This window comes from Myotis lucifugus, unplaced genomic scaffold (assembly GCF_000147115.1).
Source record: "Myotis lucifugus unplaced genomic scaffold, Myoluc2.0 scaffold_99, whole genome shotgun sequence".
NCBI classification, from domain to species: Eukaryota; Metazoa; Chordata; class Mammalia; order Chiroptera; family Vespertilionidae; genus Myotis; species Myotis lucifugus.
The window spans coordinates 911,030-929,688 of NW_005871147.1; the positions used below are offsets into that span (position 1 = coordinate 911,030).

At 39.2% G+C, this 18,659-nt stretch overlaps 1 protein-coding gene across 9 annotated transcripts in view; it reads right to left on the minus strand.

Moving 5' to 3' along the window:
* Positions 1–18,659, minus strand: part of TLK2 (tousled like kinase 2) — an 82,420-nt gene that overhangs the window by 8,594 nt on the left and 55,167 nt on the right. For 8 of the 9 annotated variants that reach the window (XM_023756766.1, XM_023756770.1, XM_023756769.1 and 5 more), the window contains 5 exons: positions 17,611–17,692; positions 14,424–14,515; positions 8,476–8,565; positions 4,710–4,879; positions 3,383–3,521 (listed from right to left, as the gene is read on the minus strand). In XM_023756766.1, the coding sequence (XP_023612534.1) occupies positions 3,383–3,521; positions 4,710–4,879; positions 8,476–8,565; positions 14,424–14,515; positions 17,611–17,692 (573 nt within the window). The remainder of the gene's footprint in view (positions 1–3,382; positions 3,522–4,709; positions 4,880–8,475; positions 8,566–14,423; positions 14,516–17,610; positions 17,693–18,659) is intronic. The other variant, XM_023756772.1, reaches the window with a different exon arrangement.

Sequence of the window (18,659 nt, forward strand, 5' to 3'; positions counted from 1 at the left end):
AGACTAACAGTGCAAAAAAAGCTAAACAAACTAGTTGTTAGAACAACTCAATCCTCATCTGAATTCCTTCCCTCCCCATCCACCCCTGGCCTCTAAAAAGACTAGCTGGACAGCCAACCACACCAAATTGTATGGTACGGACGGTAAGTGCCTCTTGGCATTTAGGAAACCAAACAAATATGCTCTACTCATTGCCCGGAGTCTTAGCCATGGCACAGCTGGAAGGTGGAATTCTGTAGATAACAGATTGATTTCTGCAGATTTCATGCTGGCAAAATCAATTCTGTGAAAAACTATTTTAAAGCTTGCTATGCTTTGGTATAAAAATCTAAATTTTAGCTTGAAGGGAACCACAAGAGTTGAGAGGCAGAAAATGTTCAGATGATGGGCTTTCTTTTTTTAAAAAAAGAAGTTTAGTTTCATGTTGTTTCTCATTTATTATTTTTAACAGACATTTTTGGATGATTAAGACCACTGGCCTAGATTACTATTTCACAATAAAAATTTTTAGCCAAAACACACATTGAGAAATGAAAATACAGATATGGAACTCACAAAGGGGGGGGGGGGGGATGGCACAGAAACAATATAGAAAACATAATTTATTTTAAAAACAGCTCGCCCTAGCTGGTTTGGTTCAGTGGATAGAGCACAGGCCTGTGGAATGAAGGGTCCCGGGTTCGATTCTGGCCAAGGGCACATGCCTGGGTTGCAGGCTCGATTCCCAGTGGGGGGCATGCAGGAGGCAGCTGATCAGTGATTCTTTCTCATCATTGATATTTCTCTCTCTCCCTTTCCCTTCCTCTCTGAAATCAATAAAAAAATATATTTTAAAAAATAAAAATAAAAACAGCTCTTCCAAGTGCTAAAATCTTCCCTAGTTTTCATGGTTCTTGACTCTTTAACACATAAAACAAATATGATATTAGATATATAACAAATAGAATTTTTATTCTAAATGATCATTTTAATGTATTTATAACTTTTTTTGTGGAGGTGGTGGGAAAGAACAGAAGTTGTTGAACTTGTCCATATGAACAGTAATAATTTAGCAAAATATTTAGAATACAAAAGACATTGCCACTTAATAGAAGTCTGGCAAATCACTTTCTAGGTCTCAGTTTCCTCCATCTGTAAATGAAGAAATAAACTAGTTCTTCCCTCAAATACTGAAAATAATAAGCATTCTGATTCCCTATCAAGGACTTTGGGAGGAAGAGTCGATGACAGTTTTATAACACTACACTAAAAATTAAAAAACAACAACAACACAAAACATAGCTGCATATTCCATGATGATATAATCCTCAGAGAAAAATGATCCTCAAGGCCTAGTCTACAGGTCACTTACTTAAAAGTAGTATTCAATGTAGAATAATTCTAGAACAACAAAATACTACATAGTCACTTAGAATTATGTCCTCCTGTCTATCTGTAGCTCTCTGGGACATTATAGAGGATGATATATTGAGGATGGTGATTATGACAATGTTTCTATCAATATGGAGACTTTTAAAACTTTCATAGAAACCCTTAACATTTAACTTTCTCAGTAGCTCCTCTCTACCTTGCTTTTTACTATTAAAAAAACCCACAAAATACCTCAAATATAACCCAAAGTAGAAAGAATAGTAAAATGAACCCCCAAGTAATCGTCATCTAGCTTTAGTATCTACCAACACTCACTGAATCCTTATTCATATATATCCCTCTCCACTTCTCAGGTTGCCTTGAAGCACATCCCAAGCACCATATAATTTTTATTTAAATTCCAACCACTGACTTTTTATAGCTTAGCAAATATAGCAATAGGTAGCAATGAGAAAACTAACTAAACGTGAAAAGGCTCCACCTTTTAAAAGAACACATTATCAAACAAAGAGCTCAAATTTAAGTTCCAGTGAATTTATACAGCAGAGGTATGGATCTGTTTCCAAAATTTCCAACAGCAGATATTTCTGTATCATTTAGTGACAGGAACACTAACCCACAATAACCACCATAGTGAATAAACACTGTAACTGTAGCTTCTATTTTAAACCTGGAATCTCAAAAGTTTTAATTAGTGACTAATTTTCACGATAGATACCATCTCCACAACAATGAGAAACATTAGAAATTTTGTGAGTTTTTTTAAAGCAGGATTTGATTGGTTCTTTAATGCACATAACTTAAATATGATCAGACTGATGAGAACAGGGTCGATCCTACTTGTTGTAAAAGATATTCCCCCGCTCTTCTCTGTCTGCTTCAGATCAACACCTTCATTCCCAGACAGTCACTAACTATTCTTTAGTCTCAAACAAGTGATCTACCAACTGACACTGGGGTATAATAGCACGTGTTAGCCATCCCTTTGTGCTGCTACTAGAAGCTTCCTTCATGTTCAGAATCACACAGATGTGAAAAGGCAGCTCTGTTAACACACATTTACAAAAATAAAGTTAAATGCCTGAGCTGTAGGTATCTTGCATGGTTCTCACTGTCAAAAGTTATACTAGGCAGAAGTAGGATGGTCACAGAACAGGCAGCTGGGTAGGGTGGATGGGGAGAGATGAGTGACAATAGAGGGGGAAAACGTGGCTCAAAACTTTTTAGAACGTGGCTGAGAGAGATGGATAAATTTCTGGGCAAACTGCAAACTTTTTCCTGTTTAGATGTTAAGGGTTGCTTTTTACATCCTGATTACATACTGATCTTTAGAATTTCTTAGTTCTTGAGAATCCATCATCCTCGGGCAACTCTGGAAACAAATCCTTCAGCCCATTAACCCCTGAAGAGAGAGACCTGCATTTGTACTGAAAAGAATTTAGGGCCATTCCTGATACACAAATGAGCAACCTCTTTCTCTACCTACTCACTAGGGTCAACCCTACGGAGGGAAACACACAACTCATCCACCTGGCCACACAGAATCTCTCTCTCAATGATTTTCAAGAAAGGAAAGAAATATTAAGACATAAACATAAATGTAAGAGTCAAACTGCTGCCAAAACCGGTTTGGCTCAGTGGATAGAGTGTCGGCCTGCGGACTGAAGGGTCCCGGGTTCGATTCCGGTCAAGGGCATGTACCTGGGTTGCGGGCACATCCCCAGTGGGAGATGTGCAGGAGGCGGCTGATCGATGTTTCTCTCTCATCGATGTTTCTAACTCTCTATCTCTCTCCCTTCCTCTCTGTAAAAAATCAATAAAATATATTAAAAAAAAAAGAGTCAAACTGCTGAAAAGACAGTAACTTTTGGGGAGGAAAATCTGCTTTGGGTTATATTTATAGTATTATTGCCCAAGCAGAAAGGATGTAGATATTAACTATTAATTATCAACACTTCAGTATAGCACAGCCACACCACCAGCCAACCTGACAGATCTCCCAGATACCTACCAATAAGTACCAGCACCTTGTGACGTGAGCTCCATGCCATCCACTGAATTGTAGCTATCATCATCCATGATCTTGGAAAGACCAAAATCTGTGATTTTTATCTCTCCACATGCTGTACCATTTACTAAAAGAATATTACCTAAAAAGATAAAAATCTTCATGAATAAAAAGAGACTTACTAATTAAGAGAAAAAGCCAAGGTAATAACAGACAAGAAGGAGACAACTGAACTCAAACTCCTGCACGCAATACCAAACACCTCAATCCCCAGAATAAAATGAGATCTGGACTCTGAATGCGGGGGAAGAGTCCTCAGTGTCTGGCTGCAAACTTCTATTTTCCAAGAATCACCTGCTTACTATGCTAAAACCATCACTGTGAGCAGTGGAAATAAATTATAACTCGCCAAAGTAAAATATCACTTGTACAGCTGGTCAAAAATTGTGGGAAAAGTTTCATCTGAACTATCAGTCAAGATCTCTAAACCACGGTGTTTAGAACATTCATTTGGGGAGGGAGGGGTTGTCGAAGAAAACATACAAGGGACTCAAAGATAGTACCACAGTGCCACCTACAGCTCCTAAGGCAGGAAAATGTATTGGATTCAGTGATGGAAAACCCGATCACACAATGGCCATTCTTTAAAAAAAAGCACTTCATCGTAATGGATTTTTTAGTCATGTGAACTGTATTAGAATATTAAAGCATAATGAATCGTGAGAGTTAATATGCAGCTACCAGAAGAGGAAAGCAAGCTTTACCACTGTGCCACACCAGGAGGTAAATGGGAATCCCCTTCCTAACACCAAAGCTAAGCTGGTTGGAGCTGTCCACAGAGAACACATGCAGACGTCAACAAAGAGTAGAGGCAAGAAGTCCAACTACTCTCTACTTTTTGCTGATGACTATCCAAGTTAGATAGTAACCATACAAAAAGATGGAAAACTCTGCTCGGAATTTAATGTGCAAAATAAGTTGTTAATTTTTGAGCACGTTTCAAAGAGACCTGGAGTAGAGGAACTGCTATGCAGTGTGAGTAATGGGAAAAAACAAAGCGGAGCAGTTCTTTCCTAATCGGGCTGACATCATGAACTGCCTGGGCTCTAAAGACAGGGCATTGTTTCTCCGGAGCATTTATTAGGACCCGCCCTCCTAAACCCAGTGCTTCGTGGCCAGGGCTCTTCTATTCCCACACCTACTCAAGCAAACTAAAGTCAGATGGTTTTAGCCTTCTTGGCTCCTGCCAAATTCTCTCACTTTATAAAATTAAGTCATTTATAAGACCAAAGAAAAGCCACCAATACTGTCTCCTAAAAGTTAGACATACCTGGTTTGAGGTCATAGTGTATGATGGGAGGTTTTATTTCATTTAAGTACTTTAAAGCATTCACAATCTGCATGATAATGGATCGGGCCTCTTTCTCCGACATTAATTTGTGCTGTTTCAGGTAGAAGTCCAGATCATTTCCCTCACAGTATTCTAATACTGTACAAAACCTAAAGACAAATAAACCAACATTTGACCGCGAGATGAGAGCAAGCAGATTAAGACTAACTAAACCAGTTCCAGTGAAAACTTCAGGTAATTAGCTTCTCCTTCCTTCTTTGTTCCTTAAAAAAAAAAACAAACTCTTCTATTCTTTATTCAGTATTAGCTACTTGAGTGGGCAGAGGAAGAAACCTCTTACTCTCTCAGTGAGGAGCCTCCAACCCCCCACATCGGAATCTGTTGAGCTAAAAAAGCTCACACGTGGCACACCTCAACTGCAATGTATTTAAGGTAGGTATCTTTTTGGAAGGGTCTCCTTTACATGTCCAAGCTCCACCCCATTTCTAAACAAGCATATGTGATCAAATACACAGTTCTCACTACAAACATTTTCAGACCCTGAGTGTGACAGTGAGGAAAAATCTCGGGTTTGCCCGGGTCCCAAGGATTGACTGCAAACCATGCCTCCTGATAGTTTGACACAATACGGTACTACCATTTCTCTTTGCTAAACAAAAGGTATAAAAGAGCTTTGTAAAGTACAGTATCTGTGGTTCTAACAAATGTGTTATTACATAGTATGAGTTTTCTTCCTTCACTTAATATCAATACATTAAACAGACCCAAATTTAAAATTGCATGTGTTTATCTTTGAAGGCAGTTATAAACTGAAGTAAGGCATCCTGAACTGTTTGAGTAGTCCTGAGAAGAACACCTTTTAAACGATTGACAATATGGTTGTATGACCCAGGGTCTAGTCAGGAAATAAAAATCACTTGAGTATTTAAAACAGAGAGGCTTTAATTCAGGGACCTGAACACATAGATGATGAAAGACCCAAGAAGACAACTGGCCAGTGAGGTCCCCCAGAGATCATCTAGAGCAGGAAGCCATTAGCACCCTAAGGCCAGAGGGCCAGAGGGAGATGGTGCAACCAGAACCCAGGGTCACCAAGGGAAAGTGGAACCACAATGAGAGAGGGGTGTCCTCTATCCCCCACCATCTCTGTCTCCCTATTGGCTGAACCCAGCTGAACAACAACTGACACACAAACACAGCCTGCAAGGGCCAACTCACCTAAGATGCAGAACAGGGGAAGAATGAGCAGACAAGAGAACAAACAAACTCAGGACTAAAACTATGGGCCGCCGGGCAATCTGAAGCCTCCAAAATGCAATACAATGCAATGTAATGTGGACATACATAGCCCTGTGGGATCCCAAACTGAACAACAGCTTTATGCTCCTTGTGAAACATACTAGGGCATGCTAGCACCCTATTTGAGAATGTTTGAAATTTGTACATTCTCTGAACTGAAACCAGAAATCTGAGATATGGATTCTCATGCTTAGTTGATTTATTCTTTGACCCAAATGCAAGGTAAAAATAAAATCTCACTTTTAATACTCAAACAACTCATAGAGGTCTTTCTTTTTATTTTTTGTATTAAACATTTTATTTTAAAAAAAGGAAATGTATTATAACCTAAAATAGATTACATAACATATACAGTATATATTTAAATCTTTAAAATATTTTTGTGTCTAGGTTCAGTTCTTCTAAAATGCTGGTCTGACTTACTGTTGATGAAAATTCATCATACACACAATAGGAAGAACAAAGTAAACTCAAGAATAGCACAGATTCAACTCAATTTCTCAGATAAGTTTAAAGTATGTATGCAATTCAAAACAGCAGATAATCAAAGTCACATATTTATTCTCTTTGTACTTATTATTTTTGTACTTATGTTTTGGGGAGTAGGAGTGAGGGTCCTATCTAGTGTTCAAGGGATTTACTCAAAGCAAAACAGTAAAGCCACCCTGTGGAGACCTGCTCTCTACCTAGATATTTTTCTCAATCCCAATCCATGCTAAACACACCTGGCTATGCCTGGTACAAGGGCCACCTACTGGAAACGGAAATCCCAGAGATGATAGCTTATGTTCCCAAACGGAATTGTGGTCTCTTTTTGAGGTCACTTCTAAATGTGCGTTGGTTCTCTGCATAGCAATTTCTGAGATAGCTGCTGCCTGAACAGGCCAAAACTCCTAAAATTACACTGGGGGTCTAAGAGGAATACCTGCAAACCATACCCAGAATATGTCCTCATGACTCAGTTCAAACTTCTACAAAGAAAATGTTTCCAAATGCTGAAACATTTCTCAACTGCTGGATAAACCCAGAGGTAGTACTAGAGCAGTGATGGCGAATCTTTTGAGCTCGGCATTTCAACATTTTGAAAAACCCTAACTTAACTCTGGTGCCATGTCACAGGTTCGCCATCACTGTACTAGAGCTTATCTAATACCTGGTAATGAAATAACAATACTCAAAATTATTAAAGATCTTAGACAACTTCTGATTCTCAAATCTCCACATATAAAATGAGAAGGCTGAACTGAGATCCCTCCCAATTCTTTATAACATCTTACAAAGCTATGAACCTGTATTTTAACACTTTTAAAAGGTCTGTCAGTGTTCATCAGTCTCCAGGGTGGGGTGGAGACGTGACTGAACAGTCCACACTCACTGGTGCATGTAAGTGGGATGCTAGCACCAATTTGTGTCAGATTCTGAGAGCCGATAGTTAAATTTCCAGGAATTTTGTGAGCTGGTTATTAAGCCACAGGTAAAATACATGGATAAACAAAAGGCAGTTATGGCCAAACAATAGAATATATCTGGTCATAAAAAGGAAGTTCTGATACATGACACAAAAAGGATAAACCTTGAAAAAAAGTCATACTAAGTGAAAAAAGCCAGTCACAAAGCCCACACCTATACAATTCATTCACATGAAAGTCCAGAATAGGAACTCTACAGAGTCAGAAAGTGGATTAGTGGTTGCTTAGGGCTGGGGGTAGGAGATGGAGAAATAGGGAGATGATAACAAAGATACAAGGTTTCTTTTTGAGGTGATTAAAATTGACTATGAAGATGGTGGTGCATTCTGTGAATATACTAAAAACCACTGAATTGATTATACACTTTAAAATAGCAATATTCAACCGGTGTGCCATAAGAATTTTAAAAACATGCAATACCTGACTATTTAGTCAGGGGCACTGACCTCTTTTCCCTTAGATTGTCAAATAAAAAGATGACAACAGCCAACACAATAGCTGTTGGGTATGAATCAAAATTATACCTATTTTTAAATGTCAGATCGGCAAAAATATATTTTGGTGTACCACAGAATTTTAGTAGTTTATGTGTGAAATGAGAAAAAGGTTGAAAACTGCTGCTTTAAAAGAGTGAACGCATGATATATAAATTATATTCCAATAAACTGTGTGTGTCTAATTGCTAACTTGAAACTGGATATGTTGAGAGTAATTATAACACAGAAATTGGCAAATATTACAAATTATCCCCATCTTTCTCCCCACCAAGCTGGATGTTAAACATTTATAGCACCAACTGCACACATCCTGTGGCCAAGAGATGTCTTAATTCCCATACGACTATTTCCCCATAAATAAATATATTTGGTTCCCTCAAAGTGTTTTTCTTGGGCCCAGATTTTAACTCTATTCCACGAGTAGTCAACACACTACAAGAAACAGTATTAATTACTAAGCTGAAATGGTGCAGCACTTACGAGTCCGTGTCCAGTGAAAAGTAATCGTACAGCTTAACTATTCTGGGATGATCCAGTTCTTTGTGAATCCGGTACTCCCTACACGCATGCCTGTAAATAAAATGGAAAATTAACATTTGCATTCTGGCTTGTCTTTTAGAACTCATCAAGGATAATCCTAAATATTTTCTTATTTCTCTATTGTTTCTACCTATTCATTCAGATCCATCTGGTTCCCTTATCTTTCCTCATCCTATTTTCTCTACTAGTATCTACCAAGCTGTTGAGAAAATAGTAGGTACTCAAATATTTTTTGAATGAATGGATTTTCATCCTTTCAAAAGTTCATTCAGCCAAAACCAGTTTGGCTCAGTGGATAGAGCGTCGGCCTGCGGACTGAAAGGTCCCAGGTTCGATTCCGGTCGAGGGCATGTAGCTGGGTTGCAGCACATCCCCAGTAGGAGATGTGCAGGAGGCAGCTGTTTCTCTCTCATCGATGTTTCTAACTCTCTATCCCTCTCCCTTCCTCTCTGTAAAAAATCATTAAAATATATTTTAAAAAAAAAAGTTCATTCAGTGACAATCTTACCTCTTTTATAATTATATCCAAGTATTAGAGCTTTAAAAATTATACAGACAGTTTTTTCCTCTACTAAAACTGATACTTCATATCTATAAATGTTTATATCCTGGTGTTACATCAAGGGGAGCAATTAGCATATAAGCTCCTTGGGTAAAAGGATTACTGGTTATATAAGGCAATTAGCAGCGCTTCCTATGTTTTTTAATCTTACTCCTTATAAAAAGGATTTAAAGGGCTATCGGCTTTACTTTCTTCTAAGAAAATGTGAAACTATGGAAACCCCAGTTTTTTGGGAACAAGAATTTAAATATGTGTTAAGAGTTTTTATTTAGTACTTTTCCAATTTAGAAGCATTTAATAAGATTAGGAACACAAATGTATTATATATTAGGACATATTCATACACTGAATTTTAAAATAATAGAACATGTTTATACAATATAATTACAAATAATTTTTAATTTAGTTTTTATTTACAAAGAATAGCAGGAAATTATATTTTAAGTAACCTAGCACCATTTAGTTTGGGGCATTTTGTTATAAGGCAAGAGTTATTAAAGAAAACTTTTCCATGGTATGGTAACATACACACACACACACACACACCAAAAAAAAAAAAGAAAACTAAAAGAAGTGGTGTTTTCTGAAACTGGTGTATTCCAACAGAAAGTTGAGAAAAGAATTGGCGGGGAGGAAGAGGGGGACTGAAATCCAAACGTATATATATATTATATATATATAAAAATATATTTTCCCCCAATGGAAACTGTTGGACTAGGCTTATTTTTCAAGCTGCCACTTCTGGCAGTTTTTGCTTCTTTTGATGCTTCATTTCATCATCTTTCTCTCTCTCTGAAAAGAAAGACTTGCCACACTTAGAGTACCATTAGAACAGCCGCTACCCTGGGACCAAGAAACCTGGATTGAGTCTGGGCTTTGTGACCCCATCTCACTGGGTTTCACCACCACTGTACTGGATTGACAGCTTTAACGTAGGCTCCCTGGAAATCCATGCCTCCGGAGCCTCTGTGGAGACGCTGAGCAAAGAAGGTGGCTTTGGCCCAACTCCCCATTCCACCAAAGCAGCTCCACACTTATCCTTTTTCATATATCAAGAAATATGAAAAATGTGAAGTATTTCATTTGGTTAAAAAAAAAAAAAAAGGAAATGCTGTCCAAAAAACAAACTAGTTTAAGCCTTGTTCAGTTGATCAGTGGTTAGAGCATGGGCTGGGCAGACCGAAAGGTATCGAGTTCAACTCCTGGCGGGGACACGTACCTAGGTTGTAGGTTTCAAGCCCTGGTTGGAGCTCATGCAGGAGACAACCAATCCATGTGTGACTCTGTCTCACATTAATGTTTCTCTCTCTCTGCTCTCCCTCCTTCCCTTCCATTTTCTCTAAAAACCAATGGAGAAAATATCCTCGGGTGAGGATTAAAACAACAACAACAAAAAACAAGCTTAGGAACCTATGGACTAAATAGATATCTGTTCAAGTCAGTTTTTTACTCTAGCATACTGTAAATCCATAGTTCCCTGCACTTTTAACGTTTTGATTTTGTGCATTTCTGAGTAGAGACCAATTTCTCTGTCAAGGTACAGAAAACAGAAGAAACGAATGGAGGCAAAAATTAAGAATCAAAGGAAGTGTCATTCAAACTCCTCACCAACTATGGGAATTTGCTGTGTGTCACTGTAAGCTCTCCCTCAAGGTCACATCAGGCTCTAGGCCTGCTTCTCATGCTTCATCAGGCAAGGCAGTGGCTCTGCCATGGCCCTCATATTTCAACTTAGCATCCAAGGGATTAATGCACTATAAATACAGAAACTTTACTAAGAAACTTATCCACGAAAGTGTTAATCTTTGACTCTCTTACAAGTGGATATATATTTAGACTTTCAAAATTATGTTATCCTAGAAGATTAGAAAACAGTATCTTACAAGAGTATACTAATTAAAATGCAATTATTTCTGCAGAAACCTTTATATGAAATTGTCCTACTATAGGGTTTTTAATATATTATGTTGGGGCATTAAAGAAATCTAGTAATACCTATTAATGCATTAGTAATGCAAAAGTAAAATAATCAGTTTACTTTTTGTTTGTGCGTAAGGAGGAAAGGAAAGGAGGTGCAGAATATAACTCAACATTAAAAACAACAGCCTTTTACTTTCTTTGATTTTTTTCCTTCTTTTTTAGCCAAAATAAATGTCTTGATTCCAATTGGGACTGGAAAGTCATCCACATGAAAGGAAAAGCAATTGGAAGACCTACTTTGCAGGGTTAGAGTAGCATTTTCATCTTTTATAATATTACCACAACACCACTTTTTAGTTTAATACTGAATTTTTAAAGCATTCTCTAAAATCTGTTATGTGCTTGACATAAACCAGTAAAGAGCTAAGCAACATGAGACAAACTCCTCCACTTGCTCTCTGACTCTGTCTGAAAGAGACATTTTGCTAATTCATTATTCTCTATAGCCTGAAATTCATCAATATGATTTTATATCACTTAGCAAGCTCACTGTTTCAAACCGCTGGGGTGTGAACACCTATTGGAGTTCTCTTTAAGGTCAGCCTAGAAGCTGGATGCTGAGACTAGGCAAAATATGTACAGATCCTAGCACAGGAACTATCTTCTTGAGAAGACAGTCTTGGTTGACCTTGGTCTTGGCTGACCAAAGTTGATCCCTTGTAGAGTCAATTGGTTTAGAGTGGTCAGTACATACATGACAGCTGGAGGGTATTTTAAAAGAGGGGCATATACTGTTCCAACACTTTTAGGCACTCTGAGGGTCTCAATATAATGGGGACATTTCTCATTTATAACTGGTCAGAACGACATGTGGTTTCCTTCTCTGAAGTGCTCCTGGCACTCAGTGAAGACCGCAATTCGTCCCTGCACGTCAAGCAACTGGAATGTACTCCTAATAATGTAACTGCTCCTCAGAAGCATCTGGACTGCAGCTGCCTGTCACGTAAGATACACACAGGACACCATGCATGAACCACACACAACCCCCTCTCCTACCTCTGCTAAGCCCTCTCTCTCTCACTACCACAGGGACATTTTCTTCCCCAGGGCCAAGAGCCATTGCCAATCTGCATGGAATAGGAAGAGTTCCTGGGTCCCCAGTGAACAATAGGTATAAAGTAAGAGTTGCCTTAGTCCATGTATGAAGAAGTGGTTGATAATGTAGAAATGTTTATTTTTCCCTTTAAGATTTAGAAGCCAACTAAAAGGCTACTTTAAAGTCCACTGTTTTTTCCCCTTCAAAGAACTATTTATAAGAAAAAACCCCAAAACTGTTTGGAGAAAGGAGGAGGGTTCTTTATATCAAAAGAGGCCATCTCCCCCGGTGAGGTCGGGACGGCCCCTGTGAGGTTGAAACGGCCCCCGTGAGGTAGGGACGACCCCGGTGAGGTTGAAACGGCCCTGGTGAGGTCGGGACGGCCCCGGTGAGGTTGAAACGGCCCCGGTGTGGTAGGGACGACCCCGGTGAGGTTGAAACGGCCCCGGTGAGGTCGGGACGGCCCCGGTGAGGTTGAAACGGCCCCGGTGTGGTCGGGACGGCCCCGGTGAGGTTGAAACGGCCCCCATGAGGTAGGGACGACCCTGGTGAGGTTGAAATGGCCCCCGTGAGGTAGGGACGGCCCCGGTAAGGTTGAAACGGCCCCCGTGAGGTCGGGACGACCCCGGTGAGGTTGAAACGGCCCCCGTGAGGTAGGGACAACCCCGGTGAGGTTGAAACGGCCCCGGTGAGGTCGGGACGGCCCCGGTGAGGTTGAAACGGCCCTGGTGTGGTAGGGACGACCCTGGTGAGGTTGAAACGGCCCCCGTGAGGTAGGGACGGCCCCAGTGAGGTTGAAACGGCCCTGGTGAGGCTCAGACGGCCCTGGTGAGGTTGAGACTACTCCAGTGAGGTTGGGACAAATAAAGGGAACCAGTATAGACTGATGAACAGGGGTAGATACAGAAGCAGAGCAACATTGAACAGAATGTCAAACTACAGTGGGAAGCCTGGGGAGGGTTTGGGGGGGGGATTAAGAGATCAACTGAAGGACTTATACGCATGCATATAAGATTAACCAATGGACACAAGACCCCGGTCGTGGGGGGGGGGCGGGGGGTAGGGGCCGGGGGAATGTCAAGGGGGGGAAAAAATATGTAATACTCTTTGTAATACTTTAAGAAATAAAAATTATAAAAAAAAACCAAAAAAACAAAAAAACAAAAGAGGCCATGAGGCCATCTCACTGAGCCCGCGTGGCTCAGTGGCTTAGCGTCAAGCTATTGATCAAGAGATCAAGGTTCGATTCCTAGTCAGGGCACATGCCCGGGTTGCAGGCTCGATCCCCAGTGAGGGGGATGTAGGAGGCAGCCAATCAATGATTCTCTCTCATCATCTCCTTCCCTCCCTCCATCCCTCCCACCCTCTCTGAAATCAATAAAAAAGTTTTTTGTTTTGTTTTTTGTTTTTAAAAAGAAAAGAGGCCATCTCCTTCTTTCAGGGGTAAAACATGTCTAACTCAGTACTTGTACCTACAACAAGGAAACAACATTAAGCACAGTGGGAATCTTAATAGCAAATTGATTCCGTGTGGCCTCCAATGTTCTGGAGCTCAGAGGAAACAAGCATAACCTGACATTAGTGGGACAAAGAAGTTGACAGCTGCACATATAATGACTAGTCCTTCTAAAGAAGGCACCCCCGACCCCAAGTGCAGATGAGGGCCACCACTAGTGGCATTCTGGAGGTAAGCACAATAAATGGGACACTTAAGATCAAGAGCGTGAAGACCGGCAAACTATGCCGGGGGAGGTGAGCACAGCACTGAGGAGCTGAACAAGCCAAACAAGTACCACTGAGGCACACCAGGTCCCCGTCTCCCCTCTGTCTGTCTCCTCCATAAGGAAATGACGGCAGCAGCTAAAAAAGCCCCACCAGTCACCTCCCAGGGTCTCCCAACTACTGAAGGACACTCTCCTCTGGTTTCTATAGAAAAGCAACAAGCCTATTACTGAGGCTTTGCTTATTGTAGCTAATGTTATACAAGACAATGGAAAGGGAGGTAAAGAGCATGGGCTTTGGATGAAGGGAAGTCTAGATTTAAATACCATCTCAGCCATTTTTTTTCCTGTTTTTCTTTCAAAGTTAATTCTTTATTGTTGAAAGTTTTACATATGTAACCATTTCTTAATTGTTATTTAAATTCTCATAAGTGTCAGTCCTCATCAGTAAGGTGGAAAAGTTATTCTCTCCTAGGGTAGTTATAAGGATTAAATGAAACAACAATATATGTAAAGCTTTTAACACAGTGCTCAAACTTCAGCTATTATCACTAAATTTTGAAAAATCAGACACTCTAGTATCACTTACTTGTGGTAATTCTCCTTTTTTTCATCTCTCCAGTTTTTATTTAACTGGTGAATTTTCACAGCTACATATCTTTGTTCTGTTAGGTCAAATGCCTATAAAGAAAAGAAATACATTATGTTCTAGATAAAGGATAAGAATTACAGGCAACTGGTTTGAAGCTTCTATTTAACAGAACAACATACTCAAAGTCCAAGATGCATATTAAATAAAACAGCAGCAAAAGACAACACATCACATTTGTGTTTCAGAGCAGCAAGCATCTTCTTGAAACTTGTGATCAGATAATTCAGAAGTCTCCAGACACACTGGCACCAAGGGGTTTAGAACATAAAACGAAGCAAACACCACGAACAGAAAGACAGCCCATGTCTTAACAGACACTTCCAAACAACTCTCTCTCTGGGCATCATTTAATCTATTTGGGACTTTTCTCCCTTAGGGCCGTGGTCGGCAAACTGCGGCTCGCGAGCCACATGTGGCTCTTTGGCCCCTTGAGTGTGGCTCTTCGTAAACCTTAGGAGTACCCTAATTAAGTTAATAACAATGTACCTACCTATATAGTTTAAGTTTAAAAAATTTGGCTCTCAAAAGAAATTTCAATCATTGTACTGTTGATATTTGGCTCTGTTGACTAAAGAGTTTGCCGACCACTGCCTTAGGCCATCTCTTGTCCCGCAGCTGACAATGAGACCTGATATGCCTCAATGGCAAGTCCTGCCACTTTTAAAATGCTAGGGACAGAGACTGCCTTCTTGAAAAATAACCCCTCAGAATACACTTCTTTGCTATGTTTGTTTAGAAAACAACTTTGTAATTTGCCATACTGTGTTTATTAAAATAAAAACAGAAACAAAACCAAGAAAGAAGGCTTGCCTTTAGTCCCATTCATATATGCTGGGTAAATAAAAAGCAGTTTTGATTCCAGCAATGTCTGAAATTAGTCACACCAAGCCACTTCTCCAGCACTGCCCAAATAAAGGGACATGCTTTCCCCAGCGACCATCACTGTTGGCAAGCCCCACATCAGATAGGTAGTGCTCTATCATGGGAGTAACAGATGAGTTTTTGAGGATGTTGGGTGTAAATCACAATTTCATAAAGTAGCATTTTTATACAACAGACGACTTCCCAATACAAAAGGATTTATTGAGGAACTCCTTTAGAATGAATAGTCTTTTTTAGTTTTTAAATTTCAGATTAAAAATTTAGTACTTCAGTTCCAACATTGTTACCATCCATCTGCCAGTTTCCACAAATATATGAATGCATAAAAGCAATAGGGACAGAAACACTCTCCATCAATAGTGGCGATTGCTCTACAGAACTTTTAAGATGTAAGCTACCTCTAGGAAAGCATTGCATGCAAGAGATGGCTGCTTATAAAAGAAACTTCTAATTTACACTAAATATAAACCAGTATTTTTAAAAATACGAACACTAGCCCAGCTGGTATGGCTCAGTGGTTGAGCATCAACCTATGAACCAGGAGGTCACGGTTTGATACCGGGTCAGGGCACATGTCCAGGTTGTGGACTCAATCCCCAGTGTGGGGCATGCAGGAGGCAGCCAATCAAGGATTCCCTCTCACCATTGATATTTCTCTCTCTCTTCCTCTCCATTCCTCTCTGAAATCAATAAAAATATATTTAAAAATCCATTCAAATAGAGTATCTTATTTCACAGAAATGGAAACTTTTGAATTCTATTTTTCCTACAGTTTGAAGTCCACCTGCAAGTATGTACCATAGCTTTACAGTAGAGAACCATTTCAAGTCATTAAAAGCCATATTAAATACCATTTAATTTGTAAGAACACTAAATACTACAAGTATCATTTTCTCCAACTATCACACCATATTTCTGAACCCAAGACACTGTGATCACCTCTGATTTAAGAAGGGCTTTTGGAGCATGAAGAACAGCAAAAGAATAACTACATTAAATGTACACATCATTGTAAGAAGCATCTAGATTTCACAAATGATAAAATGCTTGAAGAATATATAAGGAAAAAATAAGATAAGAAAATACTAACAAGTACTGGGAAGCACCAATAACCAATTTTGATGATTTTAAAAAAATGGAAGAGTCCCAATTCCGGGTATATCACCAAAAGAACTGAAAGCAGGGTCTCAGTGGAGGAGGCAACCTCCACTTTAAAGAGATATTTGCACATACATGTTCAAAACAACACTATTCATAACAGACAAGAGGGAGCAACCTAAATGTCTACTGACAGACAAATGGGTAAAGAAAATTTGCTACATACATACAATGGAATGTTATGCAGCCCTAAAAAGGAGGAATTCTGGCACGTGCTTCAACATGGATGAACTTTGAGGATACCATGCTAAGTCTAATAAGCCAGTCACAAAAAGGAGGCTTTGGCTGGTGAATATATTAGAATCTGCAGCTATGAACTAGCTGATTTCCTCCTTTAGTAAAAATCTGCTGGAGGCATAGGAGTCTGTACTTTGCTGGCCCAATGGAAGCACTCTAAGCCAGGACCCTCCTTCAAAATGCCAGTGCTATAAACACTCTGACTTAGAAGATGAGAACATCAAAAAGCAGTTTTTCAAATAAGAATTATCTGTAACACATTTATTCAGTTAAAAAAAAAATTATGAGCCCTGACCAGTTTGGCTCAGTGGATAGAGCATCGGCCTGCGGACTCAAGGGTCCCGGGTTCGATTCCGGTCAAGGGCATGTACCTTGGTTGCGGGCACATCCCCAGTGGGGAGTGTGCAGGAGGCAGCTGACCGATGTTTCTCTCTCATCGATGTTTCTAACTCTCTATCCCTCTCCCTTCCTCTCTGTAAAAAATCAATAAAATATATTTAAAAAAAAAAAAAAAGAAACTCCTAGAGATTGACATTTAAAAAAAAAAATTATGAGAATAAAAATCACATAATTCCACTACCCAGATATTAGTGTTGTTTTTCCTTCCGGTTTAAAAATTTTTTTTAATTATTTATTTTTTGAAACTTGAAAACAGGGTAAAATATTGTCTCTTGCTTAGTCACTTGAAGTTTATTAAAAGTAGTTCTCTCAAAGATACAGGTTCTTAAAGTTTTAAATTTCAACCATTAGTTATCAACCCATAATTATCAGTATTCTAAATGTTCTCTAAGTTGGTACTAATCAATGATTTAACCCTTAGTCGTTTTGCTCTGTTCCTCATACTTACCTTGTAAACTTCACTGAAACCTCCTCTACCCAAAAGATGTAACAACAAATATCTGTCATTTAACGTTGGATGATCTTTAAATCTGTGGAAACAGGGAATATATAACATACATATATAATTATTAAATTATGTAATTCAAAGATACAGCATGACTACAATGAAAAGCATTAGCTGTAGAGCCATGAGACATAGGTGCCAGTCTCCGCATAGCCACAATCAGACCTATGACTTTTGTTGGCCTCCCCCCTGCTTTCTGCCCTGCTATAAAATGAGGGGGGGTGGACTATACTAAATGAGGAATTTTTAAACTGCGTTACTCAGTTCCTCCAAACCATTCAAGGGCCACATGCTCCCACCATTACATAACTACATACAATAAAACTCCCAGATATTTTCATGGGCTTAAAAACAGATTTGATTATAAAGTGAGTCACATGTTCTATGTGCATTCATCTTCTCTCAATAATGCAAAAAGTCTTCATGCTGTAACTGTTTTCCCCATAAAGGATACCAGCTTGTGCTGTTCACTAAAAAAGAAGTAAGAGGTTCTCCAATGGACATAAGACACTGGGGGGTAGGGGAAGCCGGGGTATTGTCAAGGGCGGGGGGGAAAAAAAAGGACACATATGTAATACCCTTTGTAATGCTTTAAGCAATAAAAAAAAAAAAAAAATTAAAAAAAAAAAACGAAGTAAGAGGTTCTGGCAAAAATAACTTTAAAAATATTTCTACCTAGTTCCTGATCTTAAATAGCCCCACTAGTAATCCTGAAATTATTTTGATTTTTAGACAACAGATTGCCTGTGGAGAGAAGTGACATTACTGTGTGATAATTAACTTTGGAAACAGACAGATCTAAGTTTAACTCTTAATTTGGGCCACTAGTTATGGGTCTCTGGTCAAGTTAACTGAATTTTTCTAAGCCTGTTTTCAGATCTATGTTTCAAAGATGACCTACCTTACCAGGTTACTGTGAAGATTAAATGACAGAACACAAGGGCACTTAACACTATGACTGACAGAGAGAGTGCTCAAAAACAGCTGTTGCT